The sequence below is a fragment of the Hypomesus transpacificus genome, chromosome 16 (genome assembly GCF_021917145.1).
Source record: "Hypomesus transpacificus isolate Combined female chromosome 16, fHypTra1, whole genome shotgun sequence".
In the NCBI taxonomy this organism is placed as follows: Eukaryota; Metazoa; Chordata; class Actinopteri; order Osmeriformes; family Osmeridae; genus Hypomesus; species Hypomesus transpacificus.
Genome location: NC_061075.1, coordinates 7281868 through 7307398, shown reverse-complemented (window position 1 = coordinate 7307398; position 25531 = coordinate 7281868). Strand labels below are relative to the sequence as shown.

Below are 25531 nucleotides of genomic sequence, written 5' to 3'. Positions count from 1 at the left end.
CAGGCACAAAAGAAAAAGGCTAAGTCGAATATTAATCTATGTTTCCTCATAAAGACACACCCTTAGACAAAGAGAGAGAGGGAGAGAAAGAGAGAGAGAGAGGTCATCTGACAAGAGCTTTCTTGCGTCACCTTTCTTCCTTCGAAGCAGCAAGCAGCGAAAGCACTCCCTACACATTTGCAGCACAAGCTGTTGAACTAGTCCTTTTTCGTTTATTTTATGTAACGTTTCCCTTTGCAAGAAAGCGTTTTCTGACGGTCATGGGTTAAACGAGCGACACGTGCTCTTGCTTTTCACTTGCTTTCAGAACATTCCGGTACCGGGAAGAAAGTCTGCAGAACACTGCCAGCCTGAGCTCCAGCCTGCGGCCCAGAACCACAAAGTCTCGAGGTGAGGACCCCTGCTTCACACACACACACACACGACCCATTCTCTCCACCAGGAAATCTGCTCACATCTCTGTGACCAACATCCACATATGGAGTTGGGGGAATTTCCATCTTCCAGCCACCTGTCATGTGGATCAGGGTTTTTTTCTCTCGCTCTCTTTCTCTCTTTCTCCCTCTCTCGCTCTCTCTCTGTGAGTGAGTGAACTGTCTGGTGAGCTGATTAGCCCAGTCTGTGATCTGGGGAGGCATGCCTTCCCCCAGGTCAGCTATGTCAGAGAGGAACACTGCCTCCTTTATGAGCCCTCTGGGCATACCAGGGGCATGGCCGGACCCAGCTGGGACTACACAGCCATTCTGTCTGCCTGCCCTTTGTGTCCACAGTGGAAGCTCTGGGCAGTGGGCTGGCGGGTATGCATGTGTGACACACAGGAAGCGGCTGACCGGCCTTCGGCTCGAATGCCGAAGGGGCGCCGGTCACGTGACCCCACTCCTGGTGCGGTGGCTTGGGGTCATAGGTGTGTTATCTGCTGGTTGGGGCGTGTGTGGCGGCGCTACTGCTTTCGCTTTCCGTATTAGTAGAGGACATGAAATGAGGAGGATGAAATAAAATGGACATATTCAGCAAGGAGTTTGTTGGAAGTTTGTAACTCTGGAATCACAGGCCTGTCTACATAGGAAAGGATCTCAGTCTCCAGACAGAGTTTCTAGGGGTTTCAAGGATTGATTTCCATGCTTGGTTTGAATACAGGAGAGTGCTCAAAAGCTCCAGAAAGAAGACAGTGAAATGGACATCAGGGGGGGGGACAGTCTGGACGTCCCCTCTGAGTTCCAGGAGTCACACACCCACCCATGGTGACAGCACAGAGGCTGAAGTGAGTCTCCACCCCGAGGCGTAGCTGGGAGGGTCCATGTTGGGTGCAGGCAGCAGAGAGTCCCTCTGATCCCTGTGAGAGCAGCCTCGGTGTTTGCTCTGAGGGCAGGGCTCCCAACAACTTGTCTGTTTGCTCGTGGTTTCGTACGGCACAGTGCTCCGAATCTCCCACATCCAGCCCAGGCACGACAACGGGGAAGCAGCGCTGCGGCAGTACGGGCCGACACGCCTCCAAGTGAATCAAATCAAAAATGTATTTGTATAGTCCTTTTTTTTTTTTTTTTTTTTTTTTTTTTTTTTTTTTTTTTTTTTTTTTTACACGCAAGCATGTCACAGAGGGCTTCACATACGCCCATAGCAGTGAATGCCTGCTGCCCCACAGGTGTTTAGTCTGACGGGACGTTCTGCAGGCCCGTTCCTGTCTGAACCCGGGGCTCACAACTGTCTTTCCCTCCTGTCAGAAAGCGTGAGGGAAGAAACCTGCTAAATCTGGGACTTCCTCGGTTTGGCATGTTTTGCAGTCAAGCAGTCAGCAGCGTGTTTACATTTACATGTCGTCATTTAGCAGACGCTCTTATCCAGAGCGACTTACAGTAAGTACAGGGACATTCTCCCCGAGGCAAGTAGGATGAATTGCCTTGCCCAAGGACACTACGTCACTTGCGCGGCCGGGAATCGAACCAACAACCTTCTGATTAATAGCCCGACTCCCTAACCGCTCAGCCTTCTGACCCCCTTGTTTGCTGATGGGGGTTACCCTGGGACTCCTCCTCTACACAAGCCTCTAGATGGTCTAACCTCCCATAACCGCACCATACATCTCACTCGAGCAAGACTTCAGTGGAATACAAATCGAGCCGCCCCAGTTAAAACGCATAGCAAATATGAACACAGTGTGTTCAAACCACATAAGGTCTCTTAAGATAATATGAGCCCGACCGGTTTGTCTGGTGTCTGAAAAGGGGGTCATCTTTAGAATCCTCTTTGAAGGGGCCTGGCCATATGACGGGCTCCTCAGCAGGATACGGCCTGTGTGGAGGGCGGGGGCGTGGGCTGCAGATAGACGAGCCTGTCGGCTGAGGCGTCTCCTGGGTGTGGTTCCTGATCGGCTGTAAGTGGAGACTCTGGGTCCCGAGAGCCACCTGTCACACAGCCCAGGGACGTTGAGGCGAGCACAGCCGTGTCTCCTCTCTCCACTGACTGCACCATGAGACTGCCGGACACGCACGCCAGATGGTGAGCCGCTACGTCGCGCAAACTAGGCGTCGAGCCTTGTGAGGTCCACGGACGGGTTGTCGTTTTGTCGTTTCTTTTCAACTCTAAAAGCGCTCGTTCTGCTGTTCTGTTTGGGCGCGTTTGTTTTCCGACCCGGCTCCGCTCTGCCCCGCGTTCGTGCTCGACCTGTTTTGAAAGGTGTCCGGTAGCTTGGGAACGGAGGTCGCGAGCGTGCATGTGCATCCCCGGTGTGTGTGCATGTCCGCGCCGGATGGAGGGAAGGTGGAGCGAGTTTGGATCCTCTCCTGTCAGATGATGGTGTTTAGCTGGGGTGTGGCTCGGTGCTCCTATACTTAATGAGAGGTTCCTGGTACCCATACTAGTTCTAGCATGCCAACACTGCAGCACCCTAAACCCCTGGATTACACTCCCTCTCTTCAGCTGAAGAAACACCCCCAAGTCCTTGCATGCTAACACATAGGATCACACGATCAGCTTCTCTCTCTCTCTCTCTCTGTCTCCCTCTCTCTCTCCCCCCCCCCCTCTCTCTCTCCCTCTCTCTCTCTCTCCCCCCCCCTCTCTCTCTCTCTCTCTCTCTCTCTCTTTTTTTGTTGTTGGTCTTTTTCCGTCTCTTCCCCCTCCTTTCTTCCTTCTTTCTCTTCTGGTCTTCAAGCCTCCCTCCTGGCCAGCCTCTCTGTCTCCACATCCAGCACCACAGCTGCTCCCCTCTGCGTGTCAGGTACCCGTGTCAATGTGCTGTGTCAATGTGCTGTGTCAATCTGCTGTGTCAATGTGCTGTGTCAATGTGCTTTCTCTCATCTACTCCACATTAACACTGAATGATGATACACATCGTTTGTGGAGGATTGGTTGCAGCTGCCGTCTGGTGTTGTCATGTCATCAAAGCCTTCAAAATGGCGTCTGGGTTCATTATGTTTTTGGTGGGGGTTTTAGTTTTTTTGAGGGGGTGGAGATGGTTGAAAGATTCTCTCAACCATCTCCTTTCACTGAGGCCCCTGTAGTTCTGTCACTTTAAATCTCCAGGATATCCCCCAGCGAAGGATGGGCCTTCTCTGACCACCATGACCTGCTGAACACACCCAGACAAGAGCCTTTTGTCTCACGCTCTCGACAACCACAGGCCGTAAATCTAGACGTCCTGACAAGAGTTAAAAATATCGAATGATTGGGAATGTGGAGAAGGGAGAGAGAGGGGGAAAATACAGAAGAAAAGTTGTCCAAGCGGCTGGTGTTGTTGCCCCTGCCGACTTGTGGGAATGCAAATATGTCTGCCGTCGCCACGGTAACCGGGGAGGAAGGTTGCAAGAAAAAAAAGAGGGGGGGGAGAAGTGTGTCAAGTCAGATTAGCTTTAATCGCTGAGGCTGTTCCAGAGCGTGGAGCCCTGGAGCTAAGCTGCATTAGTTAATGTATCTGATGTGGTCCCGGCCTGGCGTGTCACACCCCGGCTGCCTCTCTGTGTCCCCCCCCCCCAGGTCCTCCAGCAGGAACCATGGAGACGGCAGGGCGCCCGAGAGACCCGCGGACCCTGACCGTTTCCCAGAGCCACCCGTGACAGCCCCGAGCCCCGAGCACAGGCTCTCAGCCGCTCCTGGTCCAGGCTGCCACAGGCCCGCTGACTCGGCCCTCCCAGGCTCCGAGCCCTCCGGCGAGCCCCCTGCCGGCCCCCGCAGGCGGGCCCCTGCCCCGCTGAGGCCCCCCCCCCCCAGGCTGGACAGGCCCAGATGTCCAGAGAGCGCTCCCCTGCTCGGCAAGTCCCAGGAGGCCCTAACTGCATGCTCCCCGAGCAGAGAGCTTAACCCCGCTCCCGTCGCCGCCGCCCCCTCTCCCCGCAGCCTATCGGAGCAGAGCCGAGGACTCCCGGAAAACAAACGGGGAGGCGACAACTCTGTCGCGCCATCCAATCCCCAGCCTGCTCCTCCCCCTCCTCCCTCCCTCTCCGGACCCTCGGGCCAGGCCAAGCCCTCCATGGACGGCCAGCGGTCCCCGTCGCCCCAGTTCGCGCCGCAGAGACTCACTGACAAGCCGCCCGTCTCTCTGCAGGATGAGAACTCCACCAGGTAGGAGAGATCCCTTCTCTACTTTTCTAATCTCACTCCCTCTCTCCCTCTCTTTCTCTCTCTCTCTAGCTTGGGAAGTTATGTCTCTCTCTCTTCTCCACCCACCTATCGAGCCATGTGACGGCTGGTCCGCTTCTGCTCATTGTATCGTCATGCCTCCCAAGTACAAAGAGGCTTATTGAGACCCACTCCATCCCATAATTAACATGTGAATGCTAGCCTGCACCGCTAGCAACACGGCATCATTTAGAGAGGGGCTCCTATGTGTTTTCTCAGAAAGACCTCTTTCACTGCAGACGTTTTGTTCCCCTGCTGGGCTCTGACATGGGTGATATACTGTGTACTGTAGTGGAGAGGGCTGTCTGTCTGTACGTTCTATGCATGTGAGATCTAGGAGGGATTTTTCTTTTTACAAATACATTCAAATGTAACGTATGTCATCATGTCATACCGTTCTTGATCGGCGCCTTGTGTCTGGGTAGAGTAACTGTACACAGCCGTCACAGACCCAGAGTAACTGTACACAGCCGTCACAGAGCCAGAGTAACTGTACACAGCCGTCACAGACCCAGAGTAACTGTACACAGCCGTCACAGAGCCAGAGTAACTGTACACAGCCGTCACAGAGCCAGAGTAACTGTACACAGCCGTCACAGACCCAGAGTAACTGTACACAGCCGTCACAGAGCCAGAGTAACTGTACACAGCCATCACAGAGCCAGAGTAACTGTACACAGCCGTCACAGAGCCAGAGTAACTGTACACAGCCGTCACAGACCCAGACGGGGAGAGAGCTGTCCTGTCAGGCGCCCGCGTGCTGGTTTCTCACCCCCTGCCGCCTGTGTTCTGTGTTCCCGACGCTCCAGGACGGAGAACGTGATGGAGAACAGCAGCAGTCCCTCCGCCAGGAAGGTGCCCATCAAGATCGTCCACAGCGAGAGCCTGACGGAGAAGGAGAGCCGCCACTACCTCCTCCACAGCGACGCCCAGGCCGGGCCCCAGGCCCCGGGCGCCCCGAGTCAGGTGGGCAGCCTGGGAGCCCCGGACCAGTCCTACTCCCTGTTCTGTGCCTACTCTCGACAGAGGGACCCGGGGCCCCAGGCCGAGGGAGAGCCAGACCCACCGCCGGCCCTTCACGCTGACCTGAGGCTGCACATAGACTCAGACACGAGTCCTGAAATCGAGCAGCAAGCTGCGGCTGGCTTCCCGATGGCCCCGCCCACAGACGTGGCTCCTCCCGCTTCCCATCTGCCAGCCCCGCCCACCACCGAGGCCCTGCCCCCAGAGACCCCCGGCAGTAACGGGGTGGCCCCCGCCTCCCTCTCTCAGGACGACCAGAAGAGAGAGGAGCTGGCCAGGGACATCATGGGCAAGGATCGGTCCCTGGCAGAGGTCCTGGACCAGAGCAGGATGAAGACCACCATGGACCTGATGGAGGGCATCTTCCCCCAGGAGCAGCAGCTGCTGGAGGGGGCCCACCAGCGCAGGAAGGTGGGGCCCAAGCAGGCCTCCCCCAGGGCTGCCGAGGACAGGTCAGTCCAGCTCGACCCTCCTCCCCACCTCCAGCCTGGGGCCTGAGAGCCGCTAGTGGTGGGGTCATAGTGCTCAAAGTTAGCCGTCTTAATGGCTAAATGATGAATTGCGACCAAACCAGAAGTGCTCTCTTTAGGGAAACTCAGCCACCCGATGGTGACTTTAGGAACTGCAGCGTATTCATTGATTTAGTTTCAAAGTTCAGTATTCAGTCATTTAAAGTGTCAAACGTCATTTCGAGAGAGTTCTTTCTCAGCCTGTGCGAGCGTGTTGCCGGGACTCACCCGTGTCGCCGTGCGTTACAGGAACGGGGAGGACGAGGCGGCGACGGCGGTCGCCCTGGTGACCAGCTCCACCTACTACAGCACGTCGGCGCCCAAGGCGGAGCTGCTGATCAAGATGAAGGACATGCAGCAGCAGGAGGAGGAGCCGGGCTCCGAGGACGAGCTCCCCGACGACGACCAGGAGCTGGCCGACAAGAAGGTACACGCCGCGAGCGCTCCCTCCTTCCCTCCCTCGCTCCTTCCCTCCCTCGCTCCTTCCCTCCCTCCCGCCCTGCACTGGAGAAGTCCCTGATGTCTCCCGCATCCGTCTCTCTCTTGTCTCTTTTCATTTTCTCTTTTTGTCTCTCTCTCTCTCAGCTTGTCTTTGGTCTCTCTTTTTGTCTCTCTCTCTCTGTGAGGTTCCGGGGGCGCTTTGGCTCTATGCGTGAATCAGTACAGCCCCAATATCAGCAAGCTTTGTGCTTCAGTCATTGCATTTGACCACAGGGTACCGTTTAGATTCCGAGTGTCGTGTTTGCCCCGCCCCCTCGCCGGTATGCAGGCCCCGCCCCCTCACAGCTGCCTCTGCCCCCCCCCCCCCCCCCCCCCCCCCCCCCTTGCAGCAGGAGCTGATTGACAGCCTGAGCAGGAAGCTGCAGGTGCTGCGCGAGGCGCGGGAGAGCGTGCAGGAGGACGTGCTGGACAACAACGCGCTGGGCCGCGAGGTGGAGGCCACCGTGCAGCAGGCCTGCAGGCCCAACGAGCTGGACAAGTTCCGCATGTTTGTGGGCGACCTGGACAAGGTGGTCAGCCTGCTGCTGTCCCTGTCGGGCAGGCTGGCCCGGGTGGAGAACGCCCTCAACAGCCTGGAGGGGGACGCCCCCGCAGAGGAGAGGGTGAGGACACTGCAGACACACGTCATCCTCACGTCATCCTCACGTCATCCTCACGTCATCCTCACGTCATCCACACGTCATCCACACGTCATCCGAATATCATCTGCCAGCTCACTGCTGATCAGTTCCTTCATACCCGATTGACACCAGTCGTGTCTATGTAGCAGTGCGAAACCCATGTGTTGCTGTCGTTGCCCTGGTTCCCGCGTGACTGACCCTCTTCCCCCCCCATCTCCTTTCCTCCCATCCCCTTTTCCCCCTTCATCCTTCTCCCCCCCCCCCCCCCCGCCTGCAGCGCACGCTGACTGACAAGAGGAAGCTGCTGATCCGCCAGCACGAGGACGCCAAGGAGCTGAAGGACAACCTGGACCGGCGGGAGGGCGTGGTCTACGACATCCTGGCCGGCTGCCTGCCGGAGGAGAGCCTGGCCGACTACCAGCACTTTGTCAAGATGAAGTCGGCCCTCATCATCGAGCAGCGCAAGCTGGAGGACAAGATCAAGCTGGGCGAGGAGCAGCTCAAGTGTCTGACGGACAGCCTGCCCCTGGAGCAGAGGCTGGCCCTGTGAGGGGCCACACACACGCACAGCCTCCTCTACATGGCTGCGTGGGCCGTGCCGCACCAGTCCCTGGACTGACGCCGCAGTTGGCCTGTCTGTCCAGTAGGGGGAGGCAGAGATGACACTCAGAGAGACTGAGAGACTGAAGGCGATCATCCTTTTCCTCCTCCAACAGCCCACCACAGCGACTAACTCTGCCCCGGTTGAGGAGAAGTCTCCTCACTGCTCGTCTTGTCTCTGATGTTCTTCACATCTACCTTCAACGGGAGTTTCAAGTCATAAAACCACTGGGATGATCAAAACCCCTTCCAAAATCACTCTGCTTCGAGACTGGTGTTTTCCTTTGTTTGTGTTTTGTTTTTTTCTTTACCACAGTACCCATCAGTGTCTATAATGTCTTCAAGAATAATCTTGTTGTTGTTTTGTTTTTTTTAGTAATTTATTGTAGCCTTTTGAATCTGTACAGAGGAATAGAATAGGACAAGTGTTTATCGTCAACTGATTTATTTTTTAGCTGCCAAGTTTAACTGTTGGTAATCAACACACTTATCTCCACGTGATGTGTCATTGCATTAACCTGCCGTTGTTTGTACTTGTCATTTTCATGTCACATCATCCAAATGACTGGCCTGACATTTCAGTGAGGAAATCGGTTTTTTTCAAATGCCATTTCAAATTTGTCAAATTTCCTCAGACGTTTGTCTCACAGGGATTACCCGCGTTCTACCTAGACTGCTCCTTTCTAAACATGAGACCAAGGGGACGAGGCTGGGTGGTGGTTGGGAGGGGAGGGGGGGGGTATTCCACCAGTGACCCCACCCCCTCTGTGGATGCATCAAGAGGGTTTGGAGATGGATATCGCCAGCATGGCAGCGTCTCATCTCCCTCAGATCACAGGCTGCACAAGCAGCTTCAACCCCCAGCCTGGGCAGAGCTGTCTGGCTGAAGCTGTGGAGCAAGAGCAGGCTTCAGTCAGACCCTCTACCCTGGGCTGCTACAGGCAGTTAGACCCTCTACCCTGGGCTGCTACAGGCAGTCAGACCCTCTACCCTGGGCTGCTACAGGCAGTCAGACCCTCTACCCTGGGCCGCTACAGGCAGTCAGACCCTCTACCCTGGGCTGCTACAGGCAGTTAGACCCTCTACCCTGGGCCGGTACAGGCAGTCAGACCCTCTACCCTGGGCTGCTACAGGTAGTCAGACCCTCTACCCTGGGCCAGTACAGGCAGCACCTCGCTAATCCTCACCCGTATCGTGATCAAATTTGTTTTGAAACCATGTTGACCATACTTTGTGTCTAGTTAGTCACCTTGGCGGCATTCTGTATGGCTGTTCATTCATTTAGATGATGTCCTCTCTCTGCAGTTTGACATTTGTGTACTACATTGTCGGCCACAGTGCTTCTTGTGTGCTGATGGAAGTGAAGGTTCTTGAACCCTGGAGATATGGAGGTACTTAAACGCCCTATCTTCCAGATTGCAGGAGAGCCTCTGTATATCTCTCCAGATAACAGTTTACCTTTCATCTAATGTCAGGCCACTGTCTTATTCATGTTAAGTTACTGTAAGACTGATGTAGAAAAACCTTAATCGAAGCAAAGACGGTTTTTCAAACTAAAACATTTGAAGACTATGTACTTTCACGTTGTAACCATGGCCACTGTCGCTGACCCTGGATTTCAGGTGAAGCTGTTTTGAAGGACTTATTATGGGATTTAATTTGTCACACACTATACAACACAACTCTACAACACTTGTTTATCAGCTGTGCTGCTTTATATCAAATAAAAGGGTCTGCTAAACTGAACTCTGTGTGTGTGTGTGTGTGTGTGTGTGTGTACACACACACACACGCGCTGTGTCAAACTTAAATGGACACATCCCATTGCATAACGCCTAACCCAGCCTCCAACCCACCCTCTTCTGATAGGAGAAGACTTTGACATGCAGTTCGACACCCAGACAGCACTGCATCTGTCCCACACTAGCAGTTAGGGCTACATAAACCACGATCCTCAAAGCCGTTCAAAAAGCAACAACGCGAAGATTTCTTTTAAATACAAGAATCAAGGTGAGCTTGTAGTGAACATCATCATGTATCCTGTGTTTTGTTTCTCGGGTGTTTATGATATGAATGTTGCTAGATAATCATTAAGCTGGGCTTTATATCTGTGTTTGCTCCATATCTGGATATTCAAATACAGAGCCTAGGAGATATTGCAGATATTGTTTTGAAGTTGTCTCCTCATAAACTTGTCATACTTGTGTAGTGGTTGTGGAGTGCAGGACAGCACAGCACCAGTGAATGTCAATTGAACAGATGCTTTTATACAAAGTGACATACAAGGGGGCATTTGACCCTGTGACCTTTTGATCTGCAGCCAGATGCTGTACTTACATTTTCATGTCAACAAAATATTATAATTAGAGATCAGTTTGGTGTCGGAAGCACTGGGAACCCTTAACTTCTCAGGGCTTCTTATTGGTTGTTTTGCGCTCGTTCAACTGATATACTCACTCCTGATATGAACTACATGCATTATGTCAGCTTCTTTATTTGTTTGTTTGTTTCCTGTCAGGAGGGATGGAGATCCGACCACCTTCATGAGCTCAGCTATGTCTGAGACGACCAGCTGCTCCCCCTTACACGAGCAGTGAGTCCGCCTCCCCCCTCCTCACCCAGCTTTCTCCTCCAAAACCATGTCTCCTCCCGGAGGCTCCGTCTACCTGGCCCACACTGCCCACTGGCAGCTCCTGGGCCTCATGGTGGGGTGTTCGGGCTGGATCCTGACCATGGTCACCGCCGGCCTCAACGAGTGGCGGCGGTGGTATGTGTCCGACGTGACGGTGGTGACCTCGGGGCTGGCCTGGGTGGGCATCTGGAAGGCCTGCTTCTACAGTCACGCCCTGCCCACCCTGGAGGTGTGTCGGAACATGGGCATCTCCGAGGAGTTTGTTCCCCTGGAGATCTCGATGGCCCAGGTATTAGTCATGCTCGCGGTGGTGGTGGGGCTGGCAGGGAACGTCGCTGCCTCCTTTGCTATGAGGAACGTCTACCACACGGTGGAGAACCGCGACAACACCAGGCTGCTGTTCTCATTGGCCGGCACCCTCTACATGTTCACGGCATGGTGTTCCTTGCTGCCATTGTTCTGGAACATGAGCTCGGTGCTGACCAATCGCACCATCGACTTCCCGCCAGAGTTCCAGCTGCCCTCGGCGCCGGTCAGACAGGAAGTTGGGTACGGCATCGGAGTGGGGATCTTTGCATCCGTACTCGTTCTCGTCAGCGGGTTGCTTTTCCTGTGCTACAAGGTGCCAAACCAAGCGCTGACATCCAAGACCTGGCCTATCACGGAAGACAAGGATGCTGTGTGTGCGTCTGGGTTGGAGACAGTCGAGTCGCAAGGTCCTACGTTACAGAGTAGAGGCACGGAGGGTCGTCTGGGGAGGGACAACCCCACCTTTCAGGCAGAGGAGGACCTGTAGTTTCCCCCCCTGACAGGATGGTACGGCCCAGACACAGGCCTGAGAGGAGGAACTTTCCAGAACCTCTCATCTGTACTACAGTACTACCAAGACGCAAAGACTGACAGTGATGTTTGATTTATTGACGCATTTCATCATGACTAACTTCATGAGATCAAGTCTTTTTTAATGCGAGATCTTGATTTTAACGATTTGTGAGCGATGAAAGGTGGAAAGAACAGGGACAGATATTCTAAACACATTTGACTCATGCTGTAATCCATAAATGTTTATTCAGTTTACCAGCCGTCCCGCTGATTTAATTCTTAATTAATTCAGTGGCACCTCCCAGAGTGCTGCCAGCCTTTATAGGAATGCTCTTTGAATAGCTCTCATTTCCTAATTTTCCAACTGTGATCTTGTGCCACATTAATTGAGGTAAAAAAAAAAAAAAATCACTGTGAAAAACAAGTTTTTCTATCAACTTTTTAAACCCTCTTAATCCCCCCTGATTACACCGGAGGGGAAATAATAATTTACTAATTAGATTAGGGATTTAATTTCTCAGCATGAGCTTGTGCCTTTTTCTGGCAAGCATGGATTAACAGTGTAACAGCTCTTGGACACACAGTTCAGAGATAAACATCTTATCTCAGACAATCTCCAGTATCAAATCTATCTTAGATATGATCCAAGGGAGCGTAACCATTTATTGTACCCTGACGGCAGGAGTCCAAAGGGAACAGCCGATGGGCGGGTCCCTGGGAGTCTATGTCATGTGACTCGGCTCCTTGGAGAGCAGGCACGTGAGACCCCAGCTAGACTTTGGAGAGGGGGCTGCATCACTGTGGTGATTGTTGCCAAGGAAGGCACGTGCACACACTCACACATACGTACATGTACGTGGATGCAGACACACACAAACTCTGGTGCAGTGGCTCGCAGCACCTCTCTGGGGGGGGCTGGCTGCCCAGAGACAAAAGGGTTTCTTCAGAAGAGTCCAGCTCTTTGTTGGGAACACGGGCCTCAGAAGTGGATGACCTGCCCTCTCAGGCTGCCTACAAAGCTCTGCCGACACTCACAACCCTGTTGTGCTGCTGGTGCTGCGGTATCGAAAGGGAGACGCCTTGAACTCAAGCACTGCTGTTGAGAGTTTGATATTAAACCTCTGCATTCGTGGTGCCGGGCTTATACCTGCGAGCAAGGTGCACGTACTGAAACCTTCTCCGTATTTGAAATACATTTACATGTAGTCATTTAGCAGACGCTCTTACCCAGAGCGACTTACAGTAAGTACAGGGACACTTACTAAGTACAGGGACACAGTGCCTTGCCTTAGGACACAACATCATTTGGCACTGCGGAGAATCGATCCGGCAACCTTCTGATTACCAGCCCGACTCCCTCACCGCTCAGCCATCTGACTTCATTAGTCCCTTTTCTCACACACGTACACGCACACGCACACATTATGACCTTTTAGATAAGAGCAAATGGCAGCCATGGATTGGCTGATGCTGATCTAATCTGTTTATCTGTTCTATCTGTTATGATCCGACAGTGTCATGGTTAAAACCCATCCATAAATTAAATTGTGGTCATCATGACCTTTGTAAACTGCATGACATGACACTGGGAAGTACAGGGACATTCCCCGAGGCAAGTAGGGTGAAGTGTCATGCCCAAGGACACAACGTCATTTGGCACGGCCGGGAATCCAACTGGCAACCTTCAGCCCTTACTAGCCCGATTGCCTAACCGCTCAGCCACCCGACTCCCACCAGTAATACTTAACAGAGTTACAATCTCATCATAAAGAGATTAGAATGCACATATGCGACTCAATAAACTGATACGGAAAATATTTCACTTCCAATGAATTTAGGTGGGAGGTTGTTGACCCAAGGCCGTAGCCATGGAGTCAACATTGGTTGACTCCTGTCGTAGCATAGCACATTTATATTTTTATATCAATATATTGGGCGGGATGTGTCCCCCCCAGTATATATTATGATTACGGCCTTGTGTTGACCCATAATACAAATGCTGTGTCATAAATTAAAAACATTTCACATAAAATGTAAGTGCTCTTTGTACTGCACCCACACTACTGTTTAGAACACAGCCCTAAATGAGATGGAGAAATGCCAGTGCTTCCATCACACAAGAGGCACGTAGCAATCTCAAGCAAGTATCTCGCTGCAATTAGCAAGTTGTTTTGACTGTGTCGTTTCTGCTGGTATCTGACCCCACATCAGCCTATCTGAGTGGCGTCAGTGAAAGCTTTTGGACCAACCCCTTCATTTCCTGGCCCCAGCCCAAACCTGGGGGTGGGGGGGGTGGTTATATCTATGGTCAACCCAGAGGATGTGTATAAACTCTAATAATCAGGACCATCAACGGGATTTAACGACTGTGGACCGTGAATGTGAAGAGAGATAGAGAGACCGATTGAGAAAGAGAGAGAGAGGAGAAAGAAAGAAAGGGAAAAAAAGAAAGAAAGAGAAAGAAAAAAGAGAGAGAGATGTAAACATGTATATAAAGAGAGAGAGTATACAATGTTCCCAGCTGTGCCCCCTGACCTGACCCTGGCAGATCTTCGTAGCCGTATCAGAGCGAGGGCCGTGGGGCAGCCTGCTCTGCATTCTTCACAGGACACATTGCTCATTAGAGCGTTCATTAAAGACAGCTTAGCCCAGCGACCGACCAGGAAATCTGAGGGAATTAGCCTCACACTGTGTCTCCTCCACAGGAGACACTCCTGACAGGCTGGGCTCGGTCTCTCACTGTCGACGGACCATCCAGAGAATTCCTGAGATCACTCAGAAGGATGTTTTCTTACATATAAGGAAACTAGGTTGCAGTCGATTTGGACATGTACAAATTCTTATTGTTTTGAACATTCTTTTTGTAGTATTTCAGGTTTGCTTATCATGTATATTGTTGTATTTTCAAGGAATCTCACTTCCCAGATGGACTTGAATAGAATTGATAAGTACAGTAATTGACCTTAGCCCATGTTGGAGAGTGAACACGGTGTAGAATGGCTTACGACTGTCAACTTGATCGCTAAGCAACAATGGTTTCCACACTGCATTTGACAGCAAGAGGGACGGTGCATTGAGGGAAACTTAGAAACTGGTAAACATTGAAGGGCTGTCACCTCCCTCAGATTACAAATAATCAATCATGATTTTTTCAGCTCACAAGTGAAAAATATGAAAAAAAAAAAAATCAATAACAACAACAAAAGGAACGACCAATTGATCACATCGGCATAAATATCTTTATATGAATCGAGTACTGCAACTTTGAATACATAGCTGTACTGTACAGTGCAACACATACTATAGAAGCCTACTCATGATAACACAGTGTAATGTTTAGGTGGGTTATGATCACAAGGTTGCTATTGCACCATCAAAATGACTTTGGCATTGGTTAGGTTGACAGATCGAGATCCTGAAGTCATCCAAGATGATACAGCTAACAAAGAAAATTTGAATTGGATTCAGAACTGGGGAGCAGTAACCTAATTTCAAGTCCAGCACTCACCTCAGGTTTTGGAGGTGTGTGGTTTTGTGACAGAACCAGATCATTAACAGATAATTCATTGGTGACTGTTTTCAATAGATGCATACATATACCAAAGATTTTGATCACATTTCAGGCTGATCATTCAAATGTCCTTTTACTTGCTCTCAGAAAACAACTCCTAAAGGTCTGATTTCCAGGTGGATTCTGGGTAGTTCTCTGAGCCACCAGCCCTCCTCCATGACACGGAACCAAGTACATAAGTATCAAAAGATGTCTTGGAAAGCCCTCCAAGGTTGAAGCCAAGCCTGTGCAGGTTTCCTCCGTCCACCACCCCTTCGCCTCTCAAACATACTCGGATCGTTTCTTCAGGGAGGTATCAACGGCCTGGACCTCGTACCTCCGCTGCTCCACCGAGGGCAGGGGCTCCTTCTGGCAGCACAGGCTGGACGAGACGAGCAGCAGGCCAGCTACCAGGAGCAGGAAGCCCCCTGCCCACCCGCAGAACAGGGCGTCTCCAAACTCCCAGCGAGGCACCACGTCGGGCACCGTCTCGTCGAAGAAGTGCAGCACGGTCAAGTGGGCCTCGTAGGACACGGGGATCAGGCACAGCAGTCCAGACACCACCCCCAGGACCCCACCCGCAACCTTGAAGGCCCGCTTAGCCCTGCGGCCTCCCTGCCCCTTGCAGCTCTTGATAACAGACAGCCCCGGTATGGCTAACAGGAGTCCCAACACACCCATGGACAGGGATAAGCACATGAAGATTCGCGCCAGCTTGATGTCGTGGGTCAGGCCCAGTAGGGTGTCGTACGCCCGGCACTCCGTACCGCCCACTTCCTGCACCACGCAAGTCTCCCAAAGGCCCCTCTCGTAGCTCTCGATAGCCAGCAGTGCCGTGGATTGGGTCTGCCACTGAGGCATGAGGGTGCAGGCCAGTGCGCACAGCCAGGCTCCCGTGTACACAAACATCCCCAGCGTCTCCAGGATGCAGACGCAAGGGTCCATGGTTCTCCTCTCCCCCCGGGGGGGCCTCCTCGCTCGACAGACCCACAAGAGCTCTTCTTCTCTGGGTCGCAGCGCGACTGGAGAGGCCCTTCCAGCGGTTCGGATCGGGACTGAGGCTTCTTAAAAGCACCTGCCGATTAGAGTTGACCAGTCCGGCGGCGCTGGAGCTGGGAGCTGTTGCACAAACTGTTCCCACTCAGAGAAAGCACACATCTTCTGCGGACGGGAGGAAAGGGTCTCTCTGACGTTTGGCCCTCCCCTTTGTGGTGTCCACTGTTTCTGTTGCTGTGCCAATAGGCAGAGGAGGGGGGGGAGGAAGGCAGGCAGGCAGGCAGGCAGGCAGGCAGGCAGGCAGGCAGGCAGGCAGGCAGGCAGGCAGGCAGGCAGGCAGGCAGGCAGGCAGGCAGGCAGGCAAGCAGTACAGGCAGGCAGGCAGGCAGTACAGGACAGGCCGGCCTTCCACAAGATCATTGAGAATCCAGTCCATCTCCTCACTTAAATTCCACATGGGACACTATTAAATGCAGACAGGATGTTAAAGGTTTACTGACACGGCATTTACGCCTCATTTAGATCTGAGATGTACTTTGCTGTAATTAAATTTCAGCAAAAACTGTGGTCTTTCTAAGAATTTTGACTGCTGTCATTCATGTTGGTGATTTTGGAAGTTAACAATTCTGTGATGTTGCTCTGAGTGTGTATTTTAAAGGCTGAGGGGTGTCATTGTCAGGAATAAGAAATGTGTTTAGATCTCCGAGAGAGTTTTAGATCACAATTGTTTTTATGTGCTGTGCAACATTATTTTGTTAAGTGTCACAAGATTGCGAAGGGAAAACAATTACACAGACAGAAACTGTGAGGTAACAAAATTCAACAAGTTTGTTTATAGTACACGATCATTTGAAAATGTGAGGGAGTGAGGAAAGATAATCTTGAGGTGGGGACACCAGAAAGTCTCTTTAATGTCTAAATTCCAAACTCAGAGCAAACTCAATCTAACGATGAATCAAATAAGTCAACTATATTCAGATCATATAGGCCTGCTGTACCAAAACCATGAATGACCTTTTATATTACTAGTAATATTACTGGACATGCTCTCCATTTAAGCAGGCAACTGATCCTGTTTGTAAATCACAAAATACAAATATAATCCTTGTAATTCAGCAAGTACATGGAATTAAAAACTTTTGCATGGAGATCATGAGTTTATTTGAGTAGGTTTTGGGGGGAAATGGTTTTACCTATAATGTGCAAGGTCTTGAGACCGCAAAGCATTTAGTCCATGGGATTGAAGGAGATTGAGGGAGAAACAACAGTGTTTATTGTGTGTAAGAACTCCGATTTGAACACTACAGCGCCTGTGAGGACTGAAAGTAGGAGTTTGACGCAGAAGTATATGACGCCAGGAAATCTTTCTCAGCCGTAAACACTCAGTACACCACACTCAAACTCACACAAGCACACATGCATAAGACCTCTATTCTGTTAAATCCCTCCTCCGTCGGGCAATACAAAGCTATAGCTACAAAGCTCAGCTGACTGTCCCGATGCCCTGACAGAGGTTGTACGCCTGCTCGATTGCGCACTTGTACAACACTCTTGCATGCTGATTTGAGTCATAGATTCAAACCTCTGATACCCAACCCGACAATTGTTAAAGTATCACTGCTGAAAAACTACAGGCTACAAACTTCGATCTTTATGGCGATCTTTATGACATGTGTTGTGACGTGAGAGCGTTCAAAAATAAACTGAATCATTAACTTTGCTCAGTCAGTATAGCAGTATGTAAAACGTGCAAACCACTTCACTATGTTAACGCAATTGTATTAATGGGGGAAAAGTGGAAAAAATAAGATGTTAGTCAACCGACATTGCTTCAATCTCTTCTGAGACCCTGACCAGTGCGTCTATCAGAAGCAAATACAATTGTGATTGATCAACAGATGACGACGACATTCTATTTTAGATTAATTTCGTTGTAGAGCCTGTGGAGTAGCGATGTTGGACTAGTAGACCTATCACTGTTATGAGTCATGGTCAACTGCGTCGCGTTCTCGCCGGTGGAGAGCACCAGTACGACACCCAGTTTAAAGTATAGGCCTGTACGATCGGCGAGCCAGAAGATGGCCCTATTGCATCAACTGAAACGCTTCTCTAAAACTGTATTTGCGAAGCTATTTGTACATGGCAAAGAGTGGATAGTCGCTGGTCCCCAAACAAAGCATAAAATGCAGTCTATACTGTTTTTATTTGGCCGCTATCAGTGAGTGAAATTAAAACAGTTAGATGGTCTACAAACAAGACTGTTTAGCAACATTTAGGTTGACAACAAACGACAATCTGTATAATTGTTATCAATATTGTCAACAAAAGCCTGTTATTTAGTTGTATTTATTTAGGCCTATGACAATCTCTTGAGAGAGGTAAAACTACATACATCATTATTGTTCTGTAATTTTGCTCAAAATGTAGGCCAATTGCCTTTCAGAATGCATGAAATTATTGGGAATATAGAACTTTAAAACAATGTATCTTTCACTTTTAGTAAAGTAGGCTATACATTATGAATTATTTTATTTTCAATATTAGAGTATAGATAGTGTATTGTGAGATGAGGTCAGAATGGGGATTACAAAACATGTAGGCTAGTCTATTCAAAATATGTCCAAGGAGGTTTAGCAAATACCTCACATAATAACATAATTGCGTTACAAAAAATTGACAAATTATACTACACAGATTCATCACTTGAGAGCGTGGAAACATGGTATCCTATTGGACAGAGCCACTCGTTCACCCGTACGTTCTCTGCTTATGTAAATTTCCTTTGCCCGAATATGGACTCGATGGAATGAAATATGGTAGGACAGGCGAACATGGAGGACCGAGGCTCGTGAGAGCGTCGCGGTAGTTTTTTGGGAAAAGTAAATGCATTTCGGGCTGCTTCGTTGAAGTTGTGAATCTCGGTGGAAAGTTTTTGTAGTTATCTAGACAGTGCAAAGAGAGAGTTTGTAATGTTGTGAAGGGAAACTTTTCGGAGAAAGGGCAGGGGGTCTGGCGTCAGCAATAACCCCCTCACCATCCCAACGCTATGCCGTGGGTGAGCAGCAGTAAACGAAGAGAAAGCTCGGAGCTGCCGCTACCCGCGGGCTGGGAAGAAGCACGGGATTATGACGGCAGAGTCTTCTACATTGACCACAACACTCGACAGACTTCATGGATTGATCCTAGGGACAGGTAAAACGAAGTAGGGATGCATGAACGCTGTAAACTAAGGGATTTAACTCATCTAACTTTGAGTCAACGTTCTGAGATCTCATCCACAGGATGGAGTGTTGAGGGCGGAGGGTCTCGAGAAGCGAAGTCAGCAGAGCAACAAGTTTGCCAAGTTTGTAATGTTTTGCCGGGAAATCAAAACAGGAGTGTCTCGACGTTTCAGTGCGTACTTCCAGATTTTAAAGACCACAATAGCTTGTGCTGTGAAAATTGTTAACGCCTTCAGAAGGCCGAGTGTCACCTCTTTATGCTTTGGTAACATATGTTGAAGTTGACAGGATGTAAACGTATGTTATGCTGCTTGAGCAACTTGTTCTGTCACTATTAGAAATAATGACACCACCTCAATTAATTATTCCCGAGTTTTCTGATTCCGCATAGTTTGGATAGGCCTATAGCCAACGTTATTTACGCTTTTAATTCTTTGTTGATTTAATTGTATAAATAAACCCAGTCAGCTGTGTTTTAATCAAATTAATCAGCTGAACATAATTACAGCAGACCTGATCATCACGTGCGACTGGCAAATAATACAATCCCTTAATGACAGATTGAGAATGTAATTGTTCAGTTACATATTGTATTTACACTTTCTTGTTAATACAACTCAAATTCAGGACATTACGAAATATAATAGATAGTTCCTATTTTAAGGCTTTTAAGACGTTGATATTATTTTGTAATCCCAATCGTATTTTTGAAACAACCACATCCCGGAATTGCATAAGCACATTATACTACAACTCCCAGAGATCTCTGTGGAGGTATGTCAAGAATGCTAGTTGGGCCACTTGGAAAGCTGCGACTGCAAGGATGTGCTTTGGAGGGACTTAGATTTCACCAGCCCAGAAAACGGCGCGAGTTTAGGGATTTACACAGACTTCAAACAACCTTTTTGGTTTACAGAGTAATCTTGAAGAATAATAGTGACGCTCTATAAAGTTGGTGCAAATGGTGCACAACGAAGACATTAACCATGTAGGCTGTATAAGAGCAGCATGGCTACTGTGGCGTATGAGTAAGAAACATTTGAACGTCTCAAAGTTTCAGTTTAAAGGCTAGTAAAAACGTTTAACGTGTTGGAAAAATAGACGCTCCCACTGGTCTTCTTTTTTTAAGGAAAGGGATTGAAGTAATCGCCATATCTAGATAAGAACCTGATCTACTTGAAGGCTCCCCCCACAAGTCATATGATTTCCATTGTTTTGTGAAGCTGATATGATTCTGAGAAATCTGAAATCTCCAACCCATCAGAGGGGGTAAATACAGTTTTACAGTTGGTCTGTCTCTTACTCTCTCTTTGTTACTATTTAGCATAGCCTACCATTCGTTTTTTTCTTTATGAAAAAACTGCTCAGTTTGTCTAAGATCACTCAAGGTGAGATGAGTCTGAGTTTAATTTAGTGACAATTTTGATACATCAATCTTTCTCTGGGAGGCTCTGAGAGAGATAGAGAGAGAGACACAGAGAGAGAGACACACAGAGAGAGAGACAGAGAGAGAGAGAGAGACACACAGAGAGAGAGACACAGAGAGAGAGACACAGAGAGAGAGAGACACAGAGAGAGAGAGACACAGAGAGAGAGAGACACAGAGAGAGAGACACAGAGAGAGAGAAACACAGAGAGAGAGACACACAGAGAGAGACACACAGAGAAAGAGACACAGATAGACACAGAGAGAGAGAGAGACACACAGAGACAGACAGACAGACAGACAGACAGACAGACAGACAGACAGACAGACAGACAGACAGACAGACAGACAGAGTGAGAGACACAGGAAGAGAGGGAGGGAGTGAGGGGTGTTAGTGGACAGACAGGGCTTTCCAGGGTCAGTGTGCCAGGAGGCAGGGGATGGAGGGCCAGAATGGAGCTGGACTGGTGAGGTGACAACTTGTAGTGAAAAGTTAGATGAGTGTGTGAATGTACTACACAGTCACCTGGGAAACCACAGGACCTGCTCTAGGAAGAAGCAATGGGTCACACACACTGTATAGTCTTTGTGATGTCCTCGTTCACACACACAGAAGCAGGTCTCCTGTTTTCAGCCTTGTCCGGTATCAGACTTATATTTTGAAGGAACCCACATGTCGGAGACCCTATCTGGGCCAAATGCAAACGGTTAGTTGAGGCTGCCCTGGCCCTGTAGCCTTCAGAGGACCTGGAGACTGTTCCCTGCCTCTGTTGCCCCTCTATCCGTGGCCCCTGCATCTCCAGAGCCTCCAGCCTCTGTCCCATCAGCAGCCCTTAGGCCCGGGCCCCTCCGGCGGCAGCCCTGTAGTTGAACAGTTTTATGGTTCTTTTTTGTTACTGTGGAATGAGCGTTATGTCAGGCATGCCTACACTAATGCCCAGGGGCTCTGCTTGCGGGGCGGCCCCTGACAAAGCAGCAGAACAGAGGCAGTTCCCACGTGTCTGCACCCCTCTCGCCTCATCCTCTGCCCCAGCCTCATCCCCAGCCCCAGCCCACTCCATCATGGCCCCAGCACCAGCCTCATCCCTAGCCCCCTCCATCATGGCCTCTGCCCTTAGCCCCAGCCCCTGCCTCAACCCCTGCCCTAAACCCAGAGCCCCAGGCTCAGCCCCAGCACTAGTCCCAGCCACAGAGCCCAGCCCCAGCCTCGTTCGCAGAGCCCCAGCCTCTTCCACAGTCCCAGAGCCTCAGTAGTTCTTCTTTATTAGCTCTGTTATGCTTCGAGCGCGGCCGGCCTGCCGCTTCGCCAAGGGAAGTCTTTATACGTGGTCACAAAGCTCACCAAATTCAATTATTCTGGAAAGGCTGAGCCGTGTTTCCAGAGCCTAGAGGTTATTCACATGCGCCTGAACCCCTCTGCTGTTCTGCTTCTCCCAGTGTTTTCATTATCACCGCTCTTTTCTCCTCTCCTCTGGTGAAAAGGGGAGGTTACCAACGTGCCATTGTTTCAGCCCGTGTCACTTTGCCTGTGTGGTTTGTGTGTTCTGTTTCCTGAGAGAACAATGCGTTTGCCTGTCTCCTTCCATACAATCCCTGTTCAGACAACAAGCCATTGTGCTCCGTGAAACTTAGGCATTTTTTTTTTACTCCAAAACGGCACACTCTTTGAAATGTGCTTTTGTTCCGTGGTCGCTGCTTATACAGACCAGGATCCCCTGTGTTCTCCTGTCAGCTTACCAACCTGCCCAGAGCTCACATGTAGAATGTATCTAAACATGGATTTACTATGTGTCTGGGCATACTATAGAATAGTGTACTTGGATAGCATAGTGTAGAATAGTGTCTGCCTACCGACCTGCCCAGTGTTCACATGTAGAATGTATGCATGTCTGGATGGGCGGTCTGTATATGTTTGGGGCATCCGGCCTGAAGGAGTGGGAGCCAGCTGAGCCAACGTGCTCATTAGGCATGAAGGTATCTAGCTGAGGATGCATTAGTAGTGGTAGAGTATAGTAGTGTAGTGATGTAGTATAGTAGAATGGAGTAGTATAGGGTTGTACAGTGCAGTGGTGTAAAACAGCATGGTTGTATGGTATGGAATAGTGTAGTTTGTGTCGTATAGTGTTATGATATAGTGCAGTGTTGGAGTGGTGTGGATTCATATGATAATGTTGTGGTATAGAAAAGTATATTGTAGGATAGTGCAGTGTATGGTCTAGATGAGTGTAGTATAGTGAAGTGCAGATGTAGTCATGCAGGAAGTCTGTTATGAGGCCGGTAAACAGGCGGCTCCTCCCATTCCCGACTGCACAGTAGTTGTCCCTGTGTTCTTTACACACGCGTTAAACCAAGGTTTTTTTTACGAGAGAAATTCTACGGCTCAAAACGAAGGATGTCATCCTTTTTCTTAAACTCAGACGGGCCTGTCTGGGCTACCCCACCCCCCTAGACTGCAACCCCACCCTCCTAGACTGCCACCCCACCTTCCTAGACTGCAACCCCACCCTCACCCTCCTAGACTGCAACCCCCCCCTCCTAGACTGCAACCCCACCCTCACCCTCCACCCCAAGAGATGAGACGCCATCTAAATGTGTGCGTCACACAGGGAGACGGCTCGGTCAGGCAGCCGGGCTACTTATAGGAGTCCTATTTTCATCAGATTCTGCTCATAACGGGGTCTGGGGATGTCAGACGCTGCCTGGCCTCTCCGCTCCCAGCTGCTCCAGGGTCTGAAACGCTGCACCCAGCCTCCTGACTCCCTCTCTCTCCCAGCCCCGGCGCACATAAATGACATTCCTCCCAAAGTTGTTTTCACGTTTCTTTTTTAACCCAGAATGGAATTTTTAGACCAACACTTGTGGCCTTCTTCTTTCCCGGAGGTTGTGTCTGTCAGCTCCTCTGGAGCGAGGCTTGTCCCGCATATTTCTGTCTGAACCCGACCCGTCCGGGAGAATATAGTAACCGAGCTCGACCCGAACGCGACAGGCGTCCTTTTTATTAATGTCCGAAACAAACCCGAGTCAGACGCAGTTAATGCAAGCTGACGCACCGCATTTGACTCACAGACAGTAGTTCCCTCATTGAAATTCCTTTTTTACACTATAATTCTTGTGAAAGAAAAGTTGAATCGCTATGTCAAGAAGGCTAGCCCAGCTGACGTGACCAAAACAGGCTACTCAAACAGGAAGCATACCCAAACCCCCGACACGTCGTTCCAACAGGTCCCATTGGGATCAGGTCGGGTAGCCCTCCTCTACTCTGGAGAGGCGCTAATAGTAAAATCTGGAATGAGGGAGAAACCGGACAGTTATTTCTGGTGTGTTACAGTTTAAAATGGGCCGTACAGTATTTAGCATTCAGCCCTCATGCCCATCTATGACAGCATCTATCTTGGTGTCGCTACATTTGTTGTGGGGGTTTTTTTGGGTGTCAACACATGCGATGCTAGTTATTCAGAGGTCAAGTCCTCCTCCTTATTGTGGACCTCAGCATCAGCAGCTCGCTGTCTGAGATGGAGTAGACCATCTGCATCTCTCATTACATCCTTTCGCCAGCATGAGATCTCTCAACTCCTTCCATCTTTGTTTGCCTGTTGTGTGAGGCGAGGGGTAGACCGTGCAGCGAAACTTGGCGCTGCGCCCGTTTGTGTGCCACTGGTAAACGTTCCCCCCGACCTGAACTGCGGTCATAACGTGAACCCAGTCGGGATGTGGAGTGGTCTAACAGAGCTGTATGGGACGGTTTGCCCAACAGAAGCCACGCCCCTAATCCATGGCAACCATATCTAGCCTGTACTCCCACGCGACCAAGACAGACCGCACCGTGCCATGGCGACAAGTAGTCTAAATGAACAGAGTGAATGAATTAAGGCTGTAAAAAGAGCGCCAATAAAGTTATACAGACCTGATCAACTGGCGTGGCAGTCAACAGGGACAGGAGCTCCTTTCAATTTTTATTAGCTGTTTAAAAACATATGGCCTGTTAAAGACTTGAGAGCTGTTACTGTGATCTGGCGGGGGTGGGGGGGGTGGGGGGCGGGGGGGGGGACACGGTGTCCCAAATCCACAGCATTAAAACACAACCTCCCGCCTCCTATAATTAAGTTTAACTGGGAATATTATTTTTAGGGGCAGCATTCCGTACGAGGAATGCCTCGGCCTGTTCTTTGGAGCATCTTAATTTGCAGCCGGAATGCAGCTCCGGGCCTTTGTTGTCGACGAGGCCAGCGAGGACGGAGGAGTGGTGGGGATGGAGATGCAGACGAGGCCTCGTGGCCCAGACTCTAGTTTCACATGCCTTTCCCATGCCCCGGGCCCCAGGCACCCAGAGGGGGCCCCCGCTACAGATAGAAATACCCTCTCGGAAAAACCAAAGACAGCATGCAGCACAGATTATTATAGAATTAGCAAATGTCTCTCGTAGTTAGCGCGTATGTGTTGGGCTGAAATGGGGAGCATTATTAGCTCCCACACTCCAAATCCAACAGCGGGGTGGTCACCCTTATAGAATGGTATTCTCGCAGCCTGGGGTGGAAGAGCACATCCACGAATACTCGTATAGGACTATTATCATCGCACATGCAACTAGAACAGCATGGAGGTTTACTGACAGTGACTCCCTGCGTACCATTACATGTGGATGTTTTAGAAAAGGATTGCTGTGTGCCTCTTTATGATGCCAGACTATCTGTCTGTGCAGCCTTGAACTGTGAAGATGCTTTCGAATCTCAGAAGGGCACCATGACCCACTTGAAGGTTTTTCTTTCTTCCCTTGTGGTATTTTCGTGTAGCTTAACTCATTTCTACTTTTGTCCCGACTGGTTTCCTCACTGGCTTGCGAGGCCCAGGTGTCGCCATATGTTGCAGGAGTGGCTACTGGTATCGTCAGCCTCTTCGGTTGACCGTTATTGGGATGGCGTTCGGTCTAGGTCTACATCCATGTTTGTGAGCCTGTGAGTTTAGTGGGCTAAGACTTCCTCTCAGGATGTGGGCGGAGTTCTGTCTCGGTGGAGCACTGTAA

General features: G+C 50.2%; 4 protein-coding genes across 8 annotated transcripts in view; 3 read left to right on the top strand and 1 right to left on the bottom strand.

Moving 5' to 3' along the window:
• shroom2a (shroom family member 2a) overlaps positions 1–9605 on the top strand; it is a 30280-nt gene extending 20675 nt beyond the window's left edge. Inside the window, exons 6-11 of one of the 2 annotated variants that reach the window (XM_047036717.1) lie at positions 308–390; positions 3970–4554; positions 5421–6086; positions 6393–6570; positions 6977–7246; positions 7542–9605. In XM_047036717.1, coding sequence (XP_046892673.1) covers positions 308–390; positions 3970–4554; positions 5421–6086; positions 6393–6570; positions 6977–7246; positions 7542–7814 — 2055 coding nt within the window. In that variant the 3' untranslated portion in view covers positions 7815–9605. Of the gene's footprint in view, positions 1–307; positions 391–3969; positions 4555–5420; positions 6087–6392; positions 6571–6973; positions 7247–7541 lie in introns of both variants that reach the window. The other variant, XM_047036716.1, reaches the window with a different exon arrangement.
• A 51-nt stretch (positions 9606–9656) lies between these two features.
• Positions 9657–12563, top strand: LOC124478486 (claudin-34-like). Its single transcript, XM_047036718.1, has 2 exons — positions 9657–9874; positions 10383–12563. Exon 2 carries the CDS (start codon positions 10504–10506, stop codon positions 11290–11292), a length of 789 nt encoding a protein of 262 aa, XP_046892674.1. The 5' UTR covers positions 9657–9874; positions 10383–10503; the 3' UTR covers positions 11293–12563.
• A 1975-nt stretch (positions 12564–14538) lies between these two features.
• Positions 14539–16153, bottom strand: cldn33b (claudin 33b). The gene has a single exon (XM_047036886.1). It carries the CDS (start codon positions 15811–15813, stop codon positions 15151–15153), a length of 663 nt encoding a protein of 220 aa, XP_046892842.1. The 5' UTR covers positions 15814–16153; the 3' UTR covers positions 14539–15150.
• A 2511-nt stretch (positions 16154–18664) lies between these two features.
• The window catches only part of wwc3 (WWC family member 3), a 29520-nt gene continuing 22653 nt past the window's right edge, over positions 18665–25531 (top strand). For all 4 annotated transcript variants that reach the window (XM_047036816.1, XM_047036814.1, XM_047036815.1 and 1 more), the window contains exon 1: positions 18665–19056. In XM_047036816.1, coding sequence (XP_046892772.1) covers positions 18911–19056 — 146 coding nt within the window. In that variant the 5' untranslated portion in view covers positions 18665–18910. The remainder of the gene's footprint in view (positions 19057–25531) is intronic.

Bases quoted from the DNA above. Each gene is read 5' to 3' on its own strand.
- LOC124478486 (XM_047036718.1), top strand. From the start codon at position 10,504: ATGTCTCCTCCCGGAGGCTCCGTCTACCTGGCCCACACTGCCCACTGG.
- cldn33b (XM_047036886.1), bottom strand. From the start codon at position 15,813: ATGGACCCTTGCGTCTGCATCCTGGAGACGCTGGGGATGTTTGTGTAC.